General features: G+C 60.5%; 1 protein-coding gene across 1 annotated transcript in view; it reads left to right on the forward strand.

Moving 5' to 3' along the window:
• Positions 1–21,716, forward strand: part of MLLT1 (MLLT1 super elongation complex subunit) — a 58,910-nt gene extending 37,194 nt beyond the window's left edge. Inside the window, exons 3-11 of the mRNA XM_068981001.1 lie at positions 2,604–2,747; positions 5,696–5,821; positions 9,403–9,957; positions 14,114–14,201; positions 15,639–15,747; positions 17,900–17,999; positions 18,231–18,302; positions 19,053–19,124; positions 19,300–21,716. Of these exons, the coding sequence (XP_068837102.1) occupies positions 2,604–2,747; positions 5,696–5,821; positions 9,403–9,957; positions 14,114–14,201; positions 15,639–15,747; positions 17,900–17,999; positions 18,231–18,302; positions 19,053–19,124; positions 19,300–19,428 (1,395 nt within the window). The 3' untranslated portion in view covers positions 19,429–21,716. The remainder of the gene's footprint in view (positions 1–2,603; positions 2,748–5,695; positions 5,822–9,402; positions 9,958–14,113; positions 14,202–15,638; positions 15,748–17,899; positions 18,000–18,230; positions 18,303–19,052; positions 19,125–19,299) is intronic.
• Positions 21,717–22,655: the final 939 nt, after the last annotated feature.

Genomic DNA, 22,655 nt, shown 5'->3' on the forward strand with positions numbered 1-22,655 from the left:
TGCTGAGTGGGAGGGGGCAACAGGATGAGGAGGGGCCGACTGAGGGGGCAGAGTGTGTGTGGGAGCAGCTGGACTAACCTTGTAGCTATACCACCAGGCTGCAACTCCGTGTGTGTGTGGTAGGGGTCACCAAAGAGGGCAGAGGCAAGGGGAAGGCCTGGGCTGAGCCTCGGGAGCCAAGTTTGGCAGTGGGTGGAGCTGGGGAGCACCCCTGGAAGCCTTACCTCACCCGGGGCATCCTGTGGCTATAGGTCCCGTGTCTCCATGTGCCCTCAGCAAGCCTTTTCCTGGGGGCACCGCGGTTTCGTTTCTGGGTGAGCACTGTGGCTGTAGCTCATCCCCCCCATGTTGCTGGGGAGGAAGTCAAGGCTCAGAAGTGCAGCCTCACCCAGGAAGGGGCAAGCGGCTCTGTGGGGCCGGGGCGCCTGTCTGCGATGCTCTCACTTCCCTCCATGCCCATCCCGTGGCTGGTGCTGGCCTTCAGGCGTGCCATCTCAGGTGGTCAGGAAGAGGAGAGATGTCGAGACATGCTGAGACATTCTCTTCACCGTGTCATTTCTCACCTCGGGGGAAGCCCTCCTCGGTGGACCTCCCTTATCTCATCATCCCAGATTAGGTCACGTGTCCACTTTGGGCAGGGGGCTGATTTCTAAGTCTAGTGTAGGTGGTTGGGGTAGGAACCCACTCTTCCTGCAGGGGAGCTGGCCATGTCGGGGAGAAGGGCTGCCAAGGGAGAGGCCAGGTCGGGGTCACCTCAGTCCCCTGGTGTTGGCTTGAGAGGGCCTGTTTGCTGGTCTCCTCACCAGACTGGCAGCTCCCAGAGGGCAGGGCCCACAGCTCTGTCATGTGGCAGGTGCACCTTCTACCTTTGTGGCCTGGACTGGGGGGCAGAGTCATCCACGTGCAATTGCAGGACCTCATTCCAGCCCCCTTTGCTGAGAAGCCTGCCCCCACATAGCCAGCCATGCCTCTCCCCACCCCAGCATCACCTGGTCAGCAGGCTCACCTCGCGCTGCCAGCCCAGGGATGGCAGGGTGGCTGGAATCCTGGTGTGCTGTGGCGGCAGGAAGGGGTGAAAGGAGGCGGGCCCGGGAGATGCTGGGCCCAGGGATGCTGGTGTGGTGGCTTGGCTGCCCTGCCCTCCTCTCTCAACCCTCACCCACCTGCCCTCCTTGCTCATCTGCCCTCCTTGCTCACCTCCTCTCAACTGCTGAGAAGCCTCCACTGGTTCCTCAGACTCCTGCTTGCTTCCCTCCCGCAGACAGTACTTTAAACATTCAGGGTGTGATTCACGTGCCAGAAAATTCACCTTTTAAAGCACACAAAGTTGGTAGTTTTGAGTATATTCACCGTGTTATGTGGCCATAACAGTTTTCTAGTCCTAGAGAAGTTTCATCATACCAGAAAGAAACCTCTTTCCTAGTGGCTGGCAGCTTCCACATCCCCCCACCCCGCTGCCACTCTGGTCCCTGGGCTCACTTGTCTGTTCTGGACGCTCATGCATGTGGAACCGTATCCGGCGTGGCCTTCCCCCCGGAGCACGGTGTTGTCTCGACATGTGTCAGTGCTTGGTTCCTTTCTGTGGCCAGATGCTGTCCCATTGTGCGGCTGGACCCCAGTATGTCCATCCAGCCACCTGCTGGTGGACGCTGGTGTTGTGTCCACATCGTGACAATAGCAAGTGATGCTGCCGTGGACATCAGCTTACGAGGTTTTATGTGAATGTGTGTTTTCATTTCTGTGGGTTAAACATCCAGAGGAGACCGGTGGGTCATGTAGTTACTCTCTATTTAACATTTTGAGGGACTCTCGTCCACTTTTCCAAAAGAACCACTGTGTTACATTCCTGTTGGCGGTGCCCTAGGATGCTGGCTTCTCCACTTCCTTGCCAACACTTGTTATTTTCCTTTTTTTTCTTAATTAAAAAAAATTATTATTATTTTTTAAATCTTGGTGTGGCCTGTGGGATCTTAGTTCCCCACTCAGGGATCAGACCTGCATCCCCTGCATTGGAAGCACACAGTCTCAACCACTGGGCCGCCAGGGAAGTCCCTATTTTCCTTTTTTAAAATGATTGCCATCCTAGTAGGGGTGAAGCAGAATTCCGTGGTTTTGATTTGTATTTCCCTGGTGGCTAATGGTGTAAAGTGGCCTCCCATGTGCTTGTTGGGCACTTTTATGTCTTTGGAGAAATTTCCCTTCCAGGAAAGGGGGTTGCGAGTGAGGCTATAGGATCCTGGCCAGGCTGGGCATCATTGCTTACTGCCTGTGCGTCTCAGAGTGCCTTTCCCATCTGTGGGCCGAGCACTGTGAGGGTTGAGGGCGGTGTGTATGGGGCTGTGGCCACCGTCAGCAGGATCGAGTGCTTCACCAACCAGCTGAGACCATCACCCAGATCTTTACTTCTGTCATGGAGCCTGCTTTGCTGGGTCTTCTGCAAACAGTCTGTTAATTTATTTTGGGTAAGCAGGTTGATGGGCAGACACATACAGACGAGCGGACAAGGGTCTGAGGGGAGAGAAGGCAGGGAGCGTGTCCACCTGCCCCAGGCTGTCCCCACCTCCTGGCCCACCAAATGGACTTCCTTGTTTTCTCTGTTCAAGGAGGAGCCGAGGAAGGTTTGCTTCACCTACGATCTATTCCTGAACCTGGAGGGCAACCCGCCCGTCAACCACCTGCGCTGCGAGAAGCTCACCTTCAACAACCCCACCGTGGAGTTCCGGTACAAGCTCCTGATGGCCGGCGGGGTGAGTGCGCCACTCCCTGTGGTCCTGGCATGGCCCCTGATAGTGCTGGGGGCACCTGGGGTTTCCCACCATGTAGCCGGGCACCCGAGACCCTGAGGGGCAGGTGGTACAGGTGGCACCCGGCAGCTTTGGAGAGGACCCAGGCATCCCTAGCCTGTACCAGGGCGTTGTCTGTTGTAAATGACTGACTAGTCTTTAGTTATCCCGAAGCTTTTTGTTTCTATGGGTAATTAGCATCTTCCTCCACAGAGGTGGGTGGAGGCAGGAGTGGGTGTGAGGCCAGCCTCCCAGCCTGGCGTGGAGCTGGAGCCAGTTTTTAACCGGATTGGCAAGGCCACTCAGAGGCTGCATCATCTAGGGGGTTCCCTGCTGATGCAGGCTTCTGGGGGTTTGTCCTTGTGACTCGGGCCTGGTCAAAGTGTCGGCTCTCAGAACTTAGGTCTCTGTAGGGAGTTGTGTGCCAGCGATCCCAGTGTGGTGGCAGGGGGAGTTCTCTGTAGGGAGTTGTGTGCAAGCAGTCCCGGTATGCTGGTGGGGCTGGAGCACGTGTCAGGGCTCTTGGAGAGCAGCGTGGGGTGCCCACTTGTGGGGGTTGGGGGCTGGACTGTGCCAGGCGGGGGATGTGGGCTGAGCACACCAGACATGCTGTGCCTGGGATGGAGGAGCTGGGCTGGGGGTGTGACAGCCTGTGTGTGTGTGTGTGTGTGTGTGTGGTGAGGGCAGGCCCACCTCCCCAGTGTGTGCCTTTAGCTTGGCTTTCTTTGGCTCTTGGGAAGAGTCCTTCTTTCCTGTTCACTTAATTCAGTTGGGTCTTTTTATAAACTTTTTAAACAATATGAAAGAATCACTTTTTCATTCCAGGATGTGTGATTAAGGTCTGCTGTGTCCTTAATAAAAGATGAGTGTGTGACCCTACTCTTGCACGTGACGGCTGACGGAGTCCAGTCACGGAGCAGGGATGGGGGGTTGCCTTACACAGATGTCGGCTCTGAAGCTGGCAGGCGCAGCTGTCCTCCCCCAGCTCTGCCTCTCTACTTTGGCGTCGCTGCCAGATGCTTTCAGAGTATTTCCCCAGCGGCTCCTGGGTGCTCCCCCCGAGGTTGCGTGGTCACCGCTCTCTGGGAAGCAGCCGCACAGAGTGTCCACAGGTCTCTCAGGGCCCAGGACGCAGCACTGAGCCCCTGGCTGCCCATGGCGGGGCGTTTGCTCTGAGGAGATGAAGGCTCAGTGAGCAGCATCCAAACACATAAAACCAGAGGGCGGGAGGCGGGGGAGGAGGTGCCAGCAGGGAGGGAGGCCGCGGCTGCCGCGCTGCACCGCCCAGTGCTGTCCTCGCCCTGGGGGTGCTGCCCGGAGAGCTAGCCGGCTGCCCAGGAATTTCTCGCCCTTTGGGGCTGTGGGCTTCAGGCTCCAGGCTGATGGCAGAGCACTGCTGTCTGTTCTTAGGAGCTACCCAAGACCTCCAGGGGACTGTGGCTCCCGAATCCTGAGTCCCAGTCCCTGTTCGCTGTGTTGGGGCACCGGGTCCCAGGTGGGCCACCTTTCCCCTCTGGTGGCAGGTAGCCCCGGAGGCTGCCTGTGTGGATGTCCACATCGGCGCTGGAAGAATTGGAGGAGTGAGTTGTCTGTGAGCCACGAGGACTGCTCTCTGTGCAGCCCCTTCCCCGGGGTCCCGTGAGCCCTGTCATTCCTCGCCTGACTCTCAGTCGGCCTCGTCAGTGACCTGAGCCACTTCCTGCCGGGCCGGGTGGTCGCCTGGCCTCCAGCGGTGTGTCTCATCCTTGGCCCCGTCAGCAGTTGAGCTGCACAGAAGTAGAGGCTCCTTCAGCGGCAGGCGGTGAGATGGGTTCCTTTGGAGCCACGTGCTCCCAGGTTTTCACTGCAAGGCAAGGACACGGGAGGCAGTCACGCATGTCCTGGGACCGGATCAGCCTAGGACCTTCCTCTGAAGGGACAGGAGATGTTGTAACGAAAGGAGGAGAAGGGCTGTGAGCGGACAAACTGAGGGCCCCCATGGCCCTGCCATCCTCCTGGGCTGCCCACTCAGTCATGTCTGAGTGGCCTTCGTGTGTGCGGGCCCCTGAGGGCATGATCCCTGGGCGCCTGGCGGGGCCGACGTGTTCTGGGAGCCTGCTTCAGAGTGCGGTGGTCAGACAGGCTCCGACGAGCAGCGCCACCTCGGGCCCCACCGCCCTCCTTTCAACCCGGCGTCCCTACGGCTGTGGCTGGCGTGACCTCAGCCTCCTCAGATGAAAGCTGGGGCTCGCTGGGGAACCCCAGGTTCTCAGCGTTGTCCATGGCGCCTGTCCTGCCAAGCTGGATGCTTTCTTTTCATCATCTTGTGCACTTTATTCTTCTGCTCTGGCTCATCGCTCTCTGGAAGGCTCCCTCTGAGTGCTGGCCGCTGGTAGTATCAGCTCGCTCTTGTCAGTATTTTGAGAACTTGCCCGCAGCCTTCTCCCACTTCGGCTGGGGCCACAGGAACCTGGCTGGAGCCCCTCCTGGCAGCACTCCGGCCCTCCCTCCTCCAGCCCGGCTGTGCGCCCCCTTGTCTGTCCAGCTCACCCGCCTGAGACTGGAGAGGGAGTTGGCACCCAGGACCTGGGTGCTGCCTCCCCCACGCTGCCTGCTCTGGGTGTCTGGCTGGCTTTCCACCTGTCCGGGCCGTGCTTCTGGTTTGTCTTCCCTGCCTTGTGCGGGGCAGCTTGGCTTCGATTCCTCCTCGTGCTCCTTTGCACGCTCCGCGTCTTCCAGCCGGCCCTCAGGCCTGCCGCACTCAGCCTTCCTGGGACCCGGCTTCTTCGCTCTCCGCCCAGCCCGCTTGGTTCCAGTGCTCAGCACCCGGCCCCTCCCAGAGGGAAGCTCCCACAGCAGGCTTCCTCTTGCCGATGGGATTTCCAGTCTGCCTCCTTGCCCATTGATAACATCTGTCTCTTCTTTATCACTAGGTGATGGTAATTCCTGAAGGAGCAGAAACGGTGTCCAGGCCCAGCCCCGACTACCCCATGTTACCCACAATTCCACTCTCTGCCTTCTCTGACCCCAAGAAGACCAAACCGTCCCACGGCTCCAAGGTTAGTGAGGCGGCAGGCCCAGTCCTGGGGGCGTGCTGGGGCCCGGCGGCGAGTCCCGGCTCAGGGCACCCTGTGTCAGAGCTGGACCTTCCATCCCCGGACTCGCTCCCTTGGCCTCCTCTCGGAGCTCATCTCTGCCCGCCTGGCTGCTCTGCCCCTTGGTCAGGAGGCTGGCCCTCTTGACCTCATGGACAGCCAAGTGATCGCAGGCTTCTCTCTGTTCCTCTTGAGGCCAAAGAGCCTGCCCTATTCTTCCTGCCACTGAGTCAGAGGGCCTAGAACCGCTGGGACAGACCCTGTGAGGCTTGTGTGCTGGGGGCCGTGGACCAAGTGCGTCCATTGCTGCTCCCTAGTGCAGCTCGGACACCCTGTCCGTGGGGCTGGGCGCCCCTCCCTCGGCTGCTCTAGGCTCCGCTTTCTGCTTTGGCAGCAGCTCTCTGCAGAGAGCTTACTTGGGGGAAGGGCCAGGTGGAACCACGTGGGCAAGCACACTATTTGCCCAAGAAGAAATGTTTCATCGTCTTCTTTCAGCCAGTCAGGCAGGGGGTGCTGTGTCCTCCTAGCACCTCCCTCTCTGAACTAACAGCATGGCCTTGAGCCCTCGGGCTGGTATTGCAGTGGACGCAGAAGTTCCCAAGTGTGCATCTTGTCCCACAGCCGCCTAGCACAGCTGTGTTCCCAAGCCTGAGCTCCGCCTGGCTCTTAGGGCAGCTGCCGATCATTCACTACCACCCACCCCAAAAGTTTATCCTCTTCTCATCTTGGCAGGTTTCTTGCTCCACTCACACTTGGGTGTCGGGGGCCTGGGTCACCCGAGGCAGGACAGGTCGAGCTCTCAGGCCAGCTTACAGCCTGATGCTCATCAGCAGCCTTGGAGGAGGGCCTGTCAGCTGGGCGAGGTCGTCTTGGCACTTTCCACAAGGCCACTAGGTCTCTGAATCTTCAGATCTGTCTGACTAAAGCCCCCTGAACACGTCAGGCCAGAATCTCCAAGTGTGGAGTGTGGGTCTGGGGTCTTCCCCATACTGGCATCTGTGGTCCTCCCCTCAACCTCGTGGGACTTATATGGAAAAAAAATTCTTACTCATGATCTTGGCAGCTTCTGTTTCAGTCACCCACAGTTGTCCAGAGATCCGCGCAGAGTGGGAAGTGCAGGAATCGCCATCTCTTTCTGGCATGTCACTTGCAAGTCCCCTAGGAAGTGCCCTCTGGGTACTGAGGACACCACAGTGGCCTACCAAGCAGGGGCTGCTGGCAGCATCTCTTGCGAGGTCTTTGAGACCCCTGGGGCCCTTATACCGGTAGTCACACCTGCCGTGCTCGGGGGGCCTGTAGGCTGGGGTCTGTGTCTGCACCCCTCCCGGTCCAGCGTCTTCCTGCAGCACCAGGTGCTGCAGCTCAGGGGGTCCCTGCGAAGGTTGCTGCATATAGCTCCCCAACAGACACCCTCAGTCCTACCCTCAGAGTCATCATCCTCTTCCTGCAGCTAAGGAGGCCCTGGCACTTCCCTCAGACAGGCTGTCTGCTGTCCGGACCTGTGGGCTGACTGGCCGAAAGGCTGGGGTGGGGAGGCATGGCGTGGGCCCTTGTAGTGCTCCGGGGCTGGTGGGGAGTCTGGCTGTTGTGGCCCCAGGTAGATTGGTCCCTGGTGGTCCTGGTCCTGCCTATAGCCCCCAAAGGGGAGCCTAGAGCCTCCTGGGAGAGGAACAGGGCCCACCGCAGGGTACCTGTAGCTTCAGGCACCCCGCTTCTACTTGCCCAATGTCGGCCAGTCAGTCCAGCGGGCCTTTGTTTCTCTAGCACTAGTCTTTTAGCCATTTGGGGTCCTTGCTGGCTTTAAGGAGACGACTGTGGTGGGTTTTACCCCAGGAACTTCTGCGTCACTCCAGACTTAGTGTGTGACTTCAGAGAGCTTGTCCTCTCAGGAGCCTGTATGGAGCTCCAGCCGAGGAGGCGACGCTCTGAGGCCCTTGCTAGGTGGGCAGACCCTGGATGGTGGGGAGGCTCTGCTGGCTGGGGCTGGGGGGCTTTTGGTGGACCTACCCTTTGAGGGACTCCACTCCATGTCTCGGGGCTGGGGTCTGGGGGCCCAGGCAGGCATGTGGACGCTGCAGGAATAGGCCAGAGTTGTGCAGAGCTCTCTATTTCCTGCCTCCCTCCTTGGGGGAGCTGCTTGCTGGGAGTGGAACCCTGAGACAGGCCCCATTCCACAGCCAGCCCCCAGGGGTACCCCTTCAGACAAGCTTCTAAAGGGAGGCTTGTGATATGAGTACCTCTTCCTACTACCATGGTGACGTGAGGGGCACAGGGACCAACTTCTCTCTAGGAGGCACGGGGGCCCCATAGCCCCATGGGCCTGGCCCTGAGCCACTAGTGCTGGTGTGGGACTCAAGTAGATTGTAGGTGGCCAGGCTGTGCCATCTCTGGGCTCTCTGTGGAAAGGGTTCTGTGGTTGCTCCCGGGGCTGTTAGCACAGGAAGCAGAGGCCCAGCTGCTGGGCCTTCCCCTGGCTCACCTAAATCCCTCAGCACGTGGGGTGAGCTCCTAGAGTGAGGCTGCTTCTCCGCTCTGGTAGCTCTTAGTTTCTGGTGAGTTTGGGTCCTGAGAACCTTGGTCCAGCCGTGCGCCTGTTCGTGGGGTCGGGGCTGAGTCCAGGTGCCTGTCCTGCAACCCTGGCTGTGCGGCAGGTGCTGATGCGGTGTGGACAGGGCGTGGGCACAGCTGGTGTCAGATGGGGCTCCCGGCTGCCTGGGGGTGGGGGGACTGGACACTTCCTGACTGCCCTGCCTGTCCTGCACCGTCGCCTGGTGAGGTTGGTGGTCACGCTCCTGTTCAGAGGGAGCACAGGTGCACATGCTTGGAGCCCCCTAACCTGACCTTCCTGGAAGCCCAACTCAGGGCTGCTCGCCGCCTCTGTTTCCAGTGGGAGCCCCCCGACCTGGCTTATCGACGCCAGAGTTCAGGCTCCACCCTCAACCCTCTTGGATTTCTGAGGTGGGGATCCTGGAATTACACGTGGTTTAGAAGAGCTGCCCAGGCAGCTTGGGTTCTAGAAGCCAGTTTTCATGCACAGCGCCCAGGAACCCAGTAGGCACTCAGTAAATGTGACTGTAGAGATCAAGGGGAGATCAGAGAGCCCCTTGGTGTGCATTGGGACCAGGCTGTCCAGGCGGGGTGGGGGCCACCTGGGGAGGCACCTGGCTCTGGTGGGGACAGGAAAGGGGCCCACCTGCTGGTGCCCCCAGCCCCGTGCCTGGCAGCCTCTGACTCCCCAAGGTGCCTGAAGGGCGTGGTCAGTGTGGCTGGCCTGTGTGAATCTGACCCACCTGCACGCTTCTTGAATCCCTCAGGGGAGTCTTAGCCTGTAGCTGCCCATGACCTGCTGACGCTTGCTAGTAGCTTTAAGGGACAGCTCCATTTAGAACTCTCACCTGCTGCCTTACTTTTTCAAAGCTTTGTGGAAGATTTTCTCTAGCTGAGCCTGAATCAGGTGGATTATACTTTGTAGCGGTCGGGGGAGGCGGAGCAGGGCAGCCCTGAGATGCTGCGTGACCGTGTCCCCCTCCTGCCCGGCCTTGCAGGACGCCAGCAAGGAGAGCAGCAAAGCCTGCAAGGCCCACAAGGCAACCAAGGAGCACCGGGAGCGGCCGCGCAAGGACTCAGAGAGCCGCGGCACCTCCAAGGAGCCGGAGCGCGAGCAGGCCCGGGGTGCCAAGGACGCGGCGCGGAAGCTGGGCGAGGGCCGGCCACCCAAGGAGGAGAAGGCCCCGCCGCCCAAGGCTGCATTCAAGGAGCCCAAGATGGCCCTGAAGGAGACCAAACTGGAGGGCATGTCCCCCAAGGGCGGGCCCCCACCACCACCCCCGCCCAAGTCTTCCAGCAAGAGGCCGGCCACTGCCGACTCACCCAAGCCCAGCGCCAAAAAGCAGAAGAAGAGCAGCTCCAAGGGGTCGAGGAGCGCCCCCAGCACCTCGCCCCGCACCTCGTCTTCCTCCTTCTCGGACAAAAAGCCAGCCAAGGACAAGGGCAGCGCCAAAGGGGAGAAGGTCAAGGCCGAGAACGAGTCCAGGGATATCAAAAAGCCCCCGGAAGTGGAGGAGTCCAACTCGGAGGACGAGGCCTCCTTCAAGACTGAGGTGAGGCAGCTCCTTCCCTGCCCTTCTCCCCTCACCCGCCCTGCCCTTGTCCTCTGCTGTCACCCAGCCTGTTCTTGTTCTCTCTGCTGGCTCTGAGCCGCTCGAAGGGGACGAGGGGGTTGGGATGCAGGGCCCTGGGCTCCCACCTGCTCCATGGAGCTTTGGGCAAGCCTTCGTGTTGCACCAAGCCTCAGTTTCCTTTTCTATTGGGGGTGATGCAACCGGCTCGTGAGGACTCTCTGGGGACGCAGGGTCCGGGTGGAGCATGGCACCTGGTGTCTGGGTTCACGGCTCTCCTTTGGGCAGCCCCCTGCATGAGCGGGGCTGACTGACCAGTGAGTGACTGTGTCCCACCATCGACTCCTTCCCAGGGTGCCACAGGCTCAGTTGGTCAGGGCACCCCCTTCCGTCACTAATGGTATGGTATCCGTGTGTGTTTTCATCCCACTTTCTGATCTGGGAACAAGAAGTCCTGGGTTCCTCCTGTGGCATCATTTTCATACAGCTCTGAAGGTCACCATCAGACACAGTTTGAGCCACAAAGGAGACGGGAGACAGGTGTTGATTGGTTGCTGCTGCTGCTGCTAAGTCGCTTCAGTCGTGTCCGACTCTGTGCGACCCCATAGACAGCAGCCCACTAGGCTCCTCTGTCTCTGGGATTCTCCAGGCGAGAATACTGGAGTGGGTTGCCATTTCCTCTCCAGTGCATGAAAGTGAAAAGCAAAAGTGAAGTCGCTCAGTCGTCCCGACTCTTAGCGACCCCATGTACTGCAGCCCACGAGGCTCCTCTGTCGATGGGATTTTCCAGGCAAGAGTACTGGAGTGGGGTGCCATTGTCTTCTCTGGTTGATTGGTTAGGCGGACCTCTTTGGCCTTGGCAGGCCATGTCATCTCTGTGTGCTATTTGGCTTCTGGTAGTTAGAGAAGAACTTGGCTGGATGGATGATAGTTGGATGTATAGTTGGGTGAATGAATGGATGGATGGATGATGGTTGGATGGTTGGTTGGTTGGTTGGTTGGTTGGTTGGTTGGATGCATGGTTGGTTGCATGGTTGAATGAATGTATAATTGGATGGATAATGGTTGGATGGCTGGTTGGTTGGATGGAGGGATGGCTGGTTGGTTGGATGGATGGATGGATGGGTGGGTGTGTGGGTGTGTGGGAGTGGGTAGATGATTGGCTGGTTGGATGGATGGTTGGATGGATGGTTGAATGGATGGATGGATGGATGGATGAATGGATGAATGAGTGATTGAGCCCCTCAGTTATATCACCAACCCCAGCCCTTAGTGACCTTTTACGGTTCACGGCATCTCATTCACTCTCAAAGGCAGAAGCTTTGCCTCCAGCATTGCTGCTCGGAGCCCCACTGAGACTTCGAAAGTGGTTCCCAGAGGTGAAGGCAGAGGTGGTTTGTGTCAGTAGCACTGATGTTATGCATGTGTGGCTTCCAAGGGCACCTTGTTGGAAGTGTCTGAGGGTAGCAGTTTGGCCCGGGGGTAACAGTGCGTCCTGCTTGATGAGGACACACATGGGGCTGATGATGATGTACGCCCAGTGCTTCTTGCACCCAGGAGACTGTCCGCCAGTGAACTCCAGGGCACAAGACCCCAGAATGTCTCTCTGATGCCCATGGCTATTCACCCACTGGTTGCTGGAGGTTCTTCAGTTGCCCCATCTGGCATCTTTCTCCTCCGTCTGCACAGACTGGAGCTCTGGGCAGGTCCTTCCCTCCTGTCCACCTCGAATGCTTCCACCGAGGCCTTCTGTTCCCAGGGCTGGTGCACCTATGCTGGGAAGAGCTGAAGGCCTTCCTTCTCCTTGTCGCCAAGCTGAAGGTTGGCTCCCTGGCCCCGGGTGTCCACCCTGACATCCTGCTATGGTGGCCCTGAGCACCTGTGCCACTGTGGGCTGTTCCCTCCACCTGCTCAGGTGGGCTGGGTGGAAGACCTGCGTCTCTAGCCTTGGCTGCCTGGGCCCTGAGGCTGGCATTGCTTGGGAAGCCTGAGGTTTTCTCCTGGCTGAAGAGACAGGTCTGCTGCGCTGAGAGACTTGTGAACCACAAGTCCAGGCTGTTTGAGATCCTGCAGCTGAGGCCTGGGCCTCCAGCAGGATCCCAGGGGTCTCAGAGGCTGCTAGATGGTGACTCACGTCCTAACCTGGGACCTGGGGAGACACAAATGTCCACGGTGAAGGAGGCAAGATGATCTTCAGATCCAGCCCACCCCCCAGCCTCTTTTGCCTATCTCAGGCCATCCCATTCTGGAGGTTGATGGCGTCACTGCCGAAAAACTCTGACCCTGCATGGAACGCAAGTCTCCCCCTTGGCCTACAGAGGGGCCGCAGCTCCTCATCTATATGTTGGGCCAGGACCCCAGCTCCTCTGGCTGCTCCTCTGTGGTCTCCTTGGTCATGGGGTCCCTTCAGTCACAGGCCCCAGAGTATGGGGAGCACAGTAGGCCCTCTGCTCTCCTTCTGGACACCCCGTGTGTCCTGAGCCCCGGAGCCTTGGCAGTGCTCACAGCAGCCTCTTGAGGGCTCTCTGACCCTTGGGAACCATTAGGCTCTTGGGCCGGAAGCCATTTCCAGGGCCCCCTTTCCACAGCCCACCCCTTGTATTCATGTGGAAGGAAAAGGGCTGTGTGTGGCCTGCCCCAGCCTGCACCCTCCCCAGCCTGCCTCAACTTCCATATGTTTAGCAGGGCCAGCGGGGCAGCTCTTCGGTAGATGGGGAAGCTGAGACTTAAAGGTGGGGCCTTGATCAGTTGGTGAAAAGCCAGGCTCAAATACGGGGATCCTGAGCCAGAATAAGAACTCAGGAGTCTGTGTACAGGAGGCCTGTGTGGCTTCAGGTCCGTGGTTGGGGCTGGGGCTCACACTGGCCTGTGGTGCCTCCCCGCAGCAGACACTGGCCATCCAGGCTGGTTTCCCGGAGAGGGTCACCAGGAACTAGCGTGAAGGCTCCCGGGGGGAATGTTGGCAATGGCTCTGGGAGGCTAGCTGGGGCAGACCCCAGGGAAGGGGACCCTTCACTCTTAAGCCGGTAAGTGTCCGTCCCTGGGCAGCGACTCCTCCTCTGGGTCTGCTGAGAGGAGAAACCTGTGCCTTCCTGGGTCTCCTGGAGCTGGGGCTCCCCTCTGGGGGTCTTACCTCCCAGGGTTCGGCCAGGATTAAGGAGACACTGCTGGCGCCTCCGCTTGCCTCCCGGCCCCTCCCAGGTGCCAGGCTGCTCAGCTCCCCCAGACAGCTCCCGATGGCATGTGGGCACTCCATGCCGGCGGACTTTCTGAGCAGTGGACTCTGCCCTTCTGCCCAGCAGAGCCCAGACTGGCCCCACTCCAGGCCCAACTTGTACTCTGCTGCCCTATAGCCTGTCGGTTTCTCTCTCCTGAGGGCCCAGAGCAGACCCCGCCCCGTCCTGGCTCATGCTCAGAGGTCCCTTCCCCATGCGGGCCTCTGGAGTGGGAGATGCCGCAGCCCCAGGTGTCTCACTGCCTGGTCTCCAGGACCTGGAGTCCCCGTGTGGGCTTTTACTGCCCCCTGGTGGCTGAGTCTGAGTGGCCCGCTGCAGGAGGTGGAGGAGAGGCTGTGACTGGCTCTGGCTGCAGTGGGGCCGCCCGAGTTCACCGTGTCCACCATGTCACTACTCACATGGTAGGTCATTGTCACCGCAAGGGCACTCAGTTGGCAAGGAGACAGCTTTTTGTCACTACTCAGCCTCAGGGCTGTGAGATGAGGAGTTACCCCCCTTTCCTGTTCAGCCTTCCAGCTGTGCTCCCACCGGAGTGGGTAGGGCGCACAAGTGAGCAGCCACACAAGCTGCCCAGCCCCTGCCTTGGCCCTGACCTCCTGCCCAGGCAGACAGGAGGACCAGGCAAGGGCTGGAGACTTAATGTCCTTCAGGGAGATAAGAAAAGCCTTTGGTTGTGTTTTGAATGGAGACAGCTGTGTCCTGCAGCTGAAGAGGAGGCAGGTGGGGCCACGTCTGGAGGGTGCTGGCACCTTGGCAACCTGTTGAGTGCACATCAGGGCATTCTGCCTGGCTGTCTCTGCCACCAGAGACATTCCATTCCTTCTCTTCTCCTCAGTCTGAAAGCTGACTATTGTCCTCTCTCTCTTCCTGTCTGCCCCACCCTGCCCTGCCATGTGGTGAAGTCCGCCCAGTCGAGTCCATCCAATTCCAGCTCCAGCTCCGACTCCAGTTCAGATTCGGATTTTGAGCCGTCTCAGAACCACAGCCAAGGTGCGTGCTGGGCAAGGAGTCAGTGGGGGTGACAGGCTCCTTGGCCTCCCCAGGGGCCAGCAGAGCACTGGACCTGTTATGGAGGCAAGAGGTTCACGAGGAATTTCCCAAAGCTGTTGACTCGCTGGGGGCTTGCTCATGCACACCCAGTCTGAAAGCTGCCTCTGGAACTGGAGGAACCTTCGGGTAGGGTGGCTCCAGCCTGCGCTCAACTTGCCCCCAGGGCTTCCTTTTAGGATGCAGTGTGTCACACGGGGCCTCCCAAATTGCCCTGGGTCACCCGCCTGCTGACTGTCCCTCTCCGGGGCCCTCAGCTTTGTCCATCTGCACAGCAGGGCTTTGAACTGGGCTTTGGGTCTGTGGTGAAGGGCTCTGTTCTGACCTGAGCCCTGCCCTTACCAGGCCTCTCCTATCCAGTCCTACCAGATTCAGGGTCCTTGCCTCTGCTGCCCCAGCCAGCCAAGGGCTCCAGCCCAGGCCCCCTTGGCAGCCTGGTCCCTGCAGGCCTCCTGGGGTGCTTGTGGGGAGGTGGCCCAGCCAACCCCTGCCCACCCTCACACCGGAAGCACTTCTGGTGGATCACACTGAGGATTTCTTCCATGGCCTAGAGCCCTTTCTGAGGGTGGGGGAGTGCTGGGGGAGGTGAGCGTATTGGGGTGGGGGGCTGACATAAAGACACAGTCCCGAGGGGGCTGGGGGATGGGGTGCTCCAACCCCACACTCTCTCCAAGGGTTCTTATCTATGAAGAAGGGAGGGGGAACCTGCCACGCGGGGTCATGTGACCAAGGTAATTGAGGGCTTTGTGTCCCTCTGTCGCCTTGGTAACAGGAATATAAACCAAGATGCCGTCTGTAGGGGACTGAAACTGAGTGTCTCTGGAGAAAGGGGAGGACGGTGGGCTGGGAGCCTTTGAGGGGGCTGCCAGCCGCTGAGGGGGCTGCCAGGGGGCTGGGCAGGCTCGAGTAGGGGCACGGTGGGTGGGCAGGGGTGGTGTTGTGTGGTCCACACCTCGGGCCATCTTGCCCTCCTTGGCCGGGGCTGGTTTGTGCTGCCTCCAGGCAGAGCTCTGATCCCAGCGTCCGGAGCAGAGGGGTCTGTCCTTCCCTTGGCGATGGAGGGGCCCCACACGCCTGTCTCAGGCCAGGGGCTGGAGGCCTGCGAGCAAGGCCAGGAAGGTAGGGGTAGGGGGAGGCAGGGGTCCCTTAAGGAGGAGGTGGCCATAGGGGCAGTGCTTGGAGATGGACGGCAGTCCCCACCTGGCCAGAGGAACCTCCGAGGTGGGTTTGTGTGGGTGCATCTAGGGGTCCTGGCATCAAGAAACTGTGTGGGCCTGGGGGTGGAGGCGGCTCTTGGACACAGGTGGGGCCCCAAACCCCCTTCTCTCACCTCCCCTCCCTTCCCCTCTTCCTCCCTTTTCCCCTCGTGGCTCTCCCCAGGACCCCTGCGCTCCATGGTAGAGGATCTGCAGTCTGAGGAATCTGATGAGGATGACTCTTCATCAGGCGAGGAAGCCGCCGGCAAGACGAACGCAGGGAGGGACTCCAGGTGCCCGGCCAGTGGGGAGGAGTGGGCGTGGGGGCACCGGGATGAGGAAGAGAGAGCCCACTGGGGAGCCCTGCCTGGGCGTTGAGGGGCGCCTGGGGGCCTCTGGTGGCCTCCTTCATCCCAATGCTGGAGAGTGTGGCTGCAGAGTGGAGGTGGGGCCAGACACTCTGGGAGGAGTCCCGTCATCATCTGAGAAGGGGGCCAAGATGGTGCCTAGCAGCCTGACCTGGGTCCAGGCGTATGCCAGCGGGGCCTGGTTTCTCTGCTCTTGGGCCAGGCAGGGGTCCTTCCCCAGGTGTGTGGCACTGGGCTGGGACATAGTGAGGACTGTCCTTGGACCCAAAGACACCCCGGGTGGGAGCAGCTGTGGCCACCTGCCAACCTAAGGAAGGGCCATGTGGCCTTCCACCCAAGTGGAGTGAGCTGAGACACCTCCTCTGGACACCCCTTAGCCTGGGAGTGTGCCCACCTCAAGGATTGCAGTCCGTGCCAGCCTTGGCCCCAGGCCTTGGGGGTGGGCAGACTCAGGGTCAGCACCTCAGCCTGGGTCCAGCCCTTTCTTCCAGTGAGGCTGAGCCCTTCTAGCCTCTGGGGCTCTTACTAAGGTGGGCTGGTCACCGGGTCTCACCCAGCAGGCAGGGCAGTGAGCAGCAGGTGCTTGTTGTTCTGTGCTGGTGTTGCTCACGAGAGCCGCCATCCTGGGGGCTGGGGCTGTGGGAGTGGCTGCTATAGGAGCCTGGGCTCACTGGGCAGGCCGGTAGGGGATGGCGCTCAGCTGGGCAGAGGAGTGGGGATGGGGACCCGCCCAAGATGGCACTGGAGGCAGTGGTCCCCGCCTGTGTGGTGCTGGTGACTCTTGAGTGTGGATTCCAAATGTGGATCCTGAGTATGGATCCCAAGTGTGGATCCTGCTGGAACTGGGTGTAGGGGGCTCAGGGGCTGGTGAACGTGTGCCTGCTCAGGTGGCAGTGCCAGGGCTGAGCTAGCGTCAGAAGACCTCTCACTGCTGGTTTGAAGGGGTGCAGGTGGAAACCGGGATGGGGCTGCTTGGGGTGCTGCATCCATCAGGAGAGGGGCCCCATGGACCCTAACACTGGTGCCCAGCCGCTGCCTGGTAGAGACAAGGCAGTCAGGCCACTCCTGGGCACGCTCACCAGCAGTTGCTCTCAGGCAACGAGGAGATGGACTGTCTGCTTCACCCTGGTGCTCTCCCTCCGGGGAGGTGGTGAGGAGAGTGGAGGACCAGGGCCAGGGGAACAGGCAGGCCTGGCCTAGAGGTGCACGAGGCAGGAGCCCCTAAGCGTTGTGGCTGTGGCCAGCGTTCTGGCCCTGCCTTTATGCCAAAGCCCGGCTTAGCAGGAGAGAGGCGGCAGGCAGGAGTGACCATGTACCCAGTGGATTCTGCCCAAGGGTGTTGTGCGTGGCCACCCAGGAGCAGTGGGAGGAGAGGGGCTGGAGAGGGGCTCCATCCGCACCCCTTGCTGAGCTGAGGGGGAGGGGCTTCTGGGAAAGCTGGAGTAATGGGTGAGGCCTTTCTGTCCAGACTGAGGGCGGTGTGAGCAGAGGAGCGGCTGTCAGGTGCGGGCTGGCTGGGGCATCAGGCAGCCACACCCTTCCCTCCGTGAAGGGGCGCCCCCCCAGGAGGTGCAGACTGGAGCCCCCCAGAAGGGGATGGGCACCTGAGGTCACCACTTGGCCACAAAGGGCACTGTGTGCTTTTCTCCTGGGGTGTCAGGCTGAGGTGGAACCATCCGCCGCTGGCCATGTCTCTCCTGCAGGCTCCTCTACCCACACAGCAGTGAGCCTGGAGCCCGTCCACTTGGGGTTCTGACCTCAGAGACACACAGGGGCTCCGGAGACCCAGGGGACCTCAGAGCCTCACAGGGCCAATTCTGGGCAAATGCTCATCTCTGGGTTCCTTGCTCTTTGACGGCAGCTCAGAGACTTTTTTTTTTTTTTACTGTTAAGTTGGCAGTGGCTGCCTAGAGCTGGGTGAGGGGGTCTTCGGACCTGTAGGGGCAACGCTGGGTGCTGGCCTGGCCCCAGGGAGGGGCTGAGTCAGTCCCAGAGCTTCACTGGGGGTCTGCTGGGCAGGACTGCCTCCCCGGAGCTCTGGGTGGCCGAGGCCTAATGGGGTCATTTCCACGTTCAGGTTGAGCTTCAGTGACAGCGAAAGCGACAATAGCGGAGACTCCTGCCTGCCTAGCCGGGAGCCCCCTCCACCCAAAAAGCCACCTCCACCCAACAGCAAGGTAACCTCCTGGAGGCCAGCTGAGGGTTGGGCCTGGCATTTGCCAAGTCTCTGAGGCTGCGGGTGAGGGTGGGGGCACAGTAGAAGGTCAGCTCACCTCTTAGGTCCCAGTGGGATGGCCTGCTCTTACAGCCGGGTCCAGGGCCAGAGGAGGGACAACAGGTGGGCCCAGTGGGGGCTGGGGAAGGGGGCACAGGCTGGCACTCAACACCGACTGGGGTTCACCCCACAGGCCTCAGGCCGCCGGAGCCCGGAGCCCTGCGGCAAGCCAGAGAAGATTCTCAAGAGGGGCACCTACGACAAGGTGGGGCTGGGGCGGTGGGGTCTTATGACCAGTTGGGGCTGCGGCGGTGGTGGGCCTGTGACCAGATGGGGCTGGGGCGGTGGGGGGCCTACAACCAGGTGGGCCTGGGGCGGTGGTGGGCCTGTGACCAGATGGGGCTGGGGCGGTGGGGGGCCTACAACCAGGTGGGCCTGGGGCGGTGGGGGGCCTGTGACCAGGTGGGGCTGGGGCGGTGGGGGGCCTACAACCAGGTGGGCCTGGGGCGGTGGGGGGCCTGTGACCAAATGGGGCTGGGGCGGTGGGGGGCCTACAACCAGGTGGGCCTGGGGTGGTGGGGGGCCTGTGACCAGGTGGGGCTGGGGCGGTGGGGGGCCTGTGACCAGGTGGGGCTGGGGCGGTGGGGGGCCTACAACCAGGTGGGCCTGGGGCGGTGGGGGGCCTGTGACCAGGTGGGGCTGGGGCGGTGGGGGGCCTGTGACCAGGTGGGCCTGGGGCGGTGGGGGGCCTGTGACCAGGTGGGCCTGGGGCGGTGGGGGGCCTGTGACCAGGTGGGGCTGGGGCGGTGGGGGGCCAGTGACCAGGTGGGCCTGGGGCGGTGGGGGGCTTGTGACCAGGTGGGGCTGGGGTCGTTGGGCCCCTATGCCACAGCACCCGGGGTGGGATGGGGTTACAAGATGGGGCTGTCGTGGTGGAGGGCGCCAGCCTGGCGCTGCCTGGCTGTGGCTCAGGGTGGGAGGGGCAGGCCACCCCTGAGTGCCCCTCTGCCTCCAGGCCTACACTGACGAGCTGGTGGAGCTGCACCGGCGGCTGATGGCCCTGCGGGAGCGCAACGTGCTGCAGCAGGTAAGGCATGGGTCTCAGAGGAGTCCTGGGTGGGATGCCCTTCAGGCCCACGGGCTGCGCACCCCCTTAGGCAGCCCTCAGGAGCCGCCTGCTTTTCTTTGAGGGCCTGGTGGGGGGTGGAGGCCACCCCAGCCCAGCATCCTGCCCATGAAGCCTCCCTGCCCCCTCCTTTCAGATCGTGAACCTGATCGAGGAGACTGGTCACTTCAACGTCACCAACACCACCTTCGACTTTGACCTCTTCTCCCTGGATGAGACCACCGTGCGCAAGCTGCAGAGCTACCTGGAGGCTGTGGCCACATGACCCTGGGCTGGGTGCCGGGCCGCGACCCTGGGGTCCTGGGAGGCCACGTCCGGGCCCCGCCTTCCCCCTTCTCTCGACTCACCCGCCCGCAGCACTGCCTTAGTGACCGCCCTGTCCTTGGCCCACATGGCCAGCTGCACTTTCCTCATTGGGAGCCCTGGGGCAGAGGGGGGCCAGGCTGGCGCTGCTGCTCCCCGACACCCAGGGCTGTCACCTGGGCCTCCCTGGGAAAGCGGCTTGTATTGGAGGCGGCACCAGGCCTCACTCCTGAAGGGGAGGAAGCATGCCCTGTGTTGGGGGCCTGGCTCCACGGTGGGGCATGTGGCACAGCTTCACTGCCCGGGCCCTCTGAGCAGCGGGGGCCCTGCCTCCAGCCTCTCCAAACGGTTCAGAACGCACGCCATGCTCCAGGACCTCAGAGGGCCCCGCTGCGCCTGGACGGGCCCCACTCACCCGCCGTGAGCTGGCACGGCTCCGTGTCGGCTCTCACTGTGCTGGGACTCGTGCTGTATAGTTCTCTCCCTATTATATATATATGTCTGCACTGTAGGTACCAGAGCGGGTTCCAGATGTGTGTTTCCGTGGCAGCAGTGCACGTTGGGGGGGGTGGGGGGTGTGTAAGGCGGGACTTGTAGGTTAAGATGTCTCCACTGGTCGTGTTGTCGTCGGGCTGGAGGCCGAGCCGGATGCCAGCCGGCCCCTCCAGGGGTAGGGAGGACGCCTCTCCCTTCCCCGGCTGGTGAACACTACGCGCCGCCATCTCCGGAAGCAGCCCCCGGCCCGGGGCTCGTCCTCTTCCTCCTTCCATAGGATCCTCTTCCTTCTGTTGACCGAGTCTTCAAACTTTGAAAAAAAAAAAAAAAAAGAGCTTTTGCCAAATAAGACGGGATAGTTTGTGGAGTATTTTGCGGAGCGTCAGGACTCAGAGCCAACCCCTCATGCCTGGGCCCTGGTGGGCAGCAGGCCCTCCCACCCCTGTGAGTCATGCCAGTCCAGGGCCAGAGACCCAACGCCTCGCACGCCTGAAACTCTCCAAGGGCCAAGCCAGCTCCTCCTCCCCACCCTCGGCGGGAACGTCCTTGTGGGGAAACTCCTGGGCCTGGGGGCCTGTTTATGCAGCCTCTGCTCTCCCAGACCTTGACTCCAGGCTCCTCTGGCCCCCACTGGCTCCAGGAGAGGAGGCCTGGACCAGAGCTGGGCTCACCTCCTCTCCACCACCGTTGGATGGCCCCTTCTCTTCCCAGTTTGTGAGTACTCACGTCGGGTGCACCAAGCCCCCCTTGCCTGTGGCCCCCAAGCAGTGTCAGTGCTCCAGTTTGGTCTGTCAGGCAGACCCCCAACACTCCCTCAGGAGCCCCGCCTCCAAGGCTTCCCCAAAAGCCAGCCTTGCTGGTGAGACCCCAGGACCTAGGGAGGCCCAAGAACTTTCTGAGGAAAACGCCGTGACTCCTCGCCATCCGCTCTGAATCTCTCCCAGCCCCACTGCCTCGAGGTATCAGGAAAAGGGCAGGCCTATGTGGCAGGCTCCGTGCCGCCACCCGTTTCCCCAGGCAGGCCAACAATACTCCGAAGTGGGGCACCTCTCCTCTGGAAACTAAGACATTGGCCAGAAGGGACTGGCCTGAGGGCAGCAGCTGCCGGGCCCTCTGCACAGAGGCTGCTGGGGTCACGGGTGGGAGCCTCAGTCCAAGGGCGCTAGTCTTTTTCCTTCTCGAGGAGCTCCTGACTCAGTGACTCGGGCAGCTCTCTGCTCAGGAGCCGGGCTCTGCACCAGAGGCAGCTAGAGGAAGGCTAGGCTCGTGGGTCTACCCTTAGCAGCAGCAGCAGCAGCAGAAGCTGGCCCTGCCTCTGATTTCCAGGGCCTTCAGAAGCACCAACCCATTTCTGTTACCTCCTCTGGCCAGAAGGCCCCTGTGCTGTCCTCTGGACCTACTCTGGGCTCAGTGCTGGCCCTGCAACCACCTGATGGACGTGCCAGGCAGCCAGGGCCCTGGCCACGGCATTCCCAGCTGCTCCCCCACCCCAGCCCCAGCTGCCTGGCAGCTGGGCCCACCAGGGCTCTGGGGAACACTTCCATAGGAAGGGCCGGCACTTTGTGATGGCCGCGTGTTTAGTGTTAACCCCCCTGCCCCCAGTGCAAATCCCCGTGTTTTGCTCTCTCCTGAACAAAATGTAAACCGACGCCTGAAAGCAAAAGGTATCGAATACCTTTCTTACCCACAAGGGTTTTTTGTTTTTGTTTGTTTGTTTTTTTTTTTTTTACAAAGAATGTGTCTCACTAGAAACTAGGACACTCATCAACCTGAGACCAACTCCTGGATAAAAGGAATAAAGGAGAATTGTGTTTGTAATAAGTCACAGGATTGTTTCTGTCCTGGATTTTAAACTTTCTTTTTGTTAAATTGTGAAATTATGGAGGAGTTTTATAGAAAAAAAAAAGTGAAATAAAGTCAGATGGGAAAGCAGAGTCACGTGTAGGGCTTTGTGCGTCTGCTTGGTTCCCTCTGTCGTGGAGTTGGTGAGTAGAGGCACAAAGTACCATGGGGCCCCTTTTCTCCTCTCCCCGTCTCAGTGTTTCCAGATGGATGACCAGGAAGAGGAGAGGGGGTTGGAGCCAAGCTAGGTGGGCACCAGGAGCGGGTGCAGGGAGTGTGAGCAAGGCTGGCATCCCAGCGGATACAGATGGCACTACCAGAAACCGGCGAGGTGCAAGACGGCAGAGAATGAACTCCACCATCCGGATGTTGATGGTGTGTTCTTTCCTTGAAAGCAGGGAGCGAATTTTGGGTTGAAGAGCAAGCCTGACCTCACAATATGGATGAATGGGTGGGTGAGTGGATGAGTGAGTGGATAGATCATGGGAATGGGTGAGTTGATGGATGGATGGATGAAAACCAGACAGAAAATGTGGGCAAAAACATCCTTTGTGAGGTCCCAGGGTGCTTGTCAGCCAGTTTGTCCATGGTGGGGTTTGCTTTGGACTTATGGGGAAAGGCTGAGTGAATCCCAAGGAGACAACTCTCCCAGGCTCTCTTTAAGCAGTCTTGTCCACCCTGTGGGCTCCAGTCCTACCAGAGGGATGGAAGATTCATTCCAGAATGGTCAGCATTGGCCAGTACCATCCAGCCACTCTGCCCACAGCGGGTAATTAAAATCACTTCTGTCAGTTGGCAGACACTTGGGGAGACAGCTGGCCACACCAGGGTACTCAAGATAATTTTGTCTGT

Source organism: Capricornis sumatraensis, chromosome 9 (assembly GCF_032405125.1).
Source record: "Capricornis sumatraensis isolate serow.1 chromosome 9, serow.2, whole genome shotgun sequence".
NCBI classification, from domain to species: Eukaryota; Metazoa; Chordata; class Mammalia; order Artiodactyla; family Bovidae; genus Capricornis; species Capricornis sumatraensis.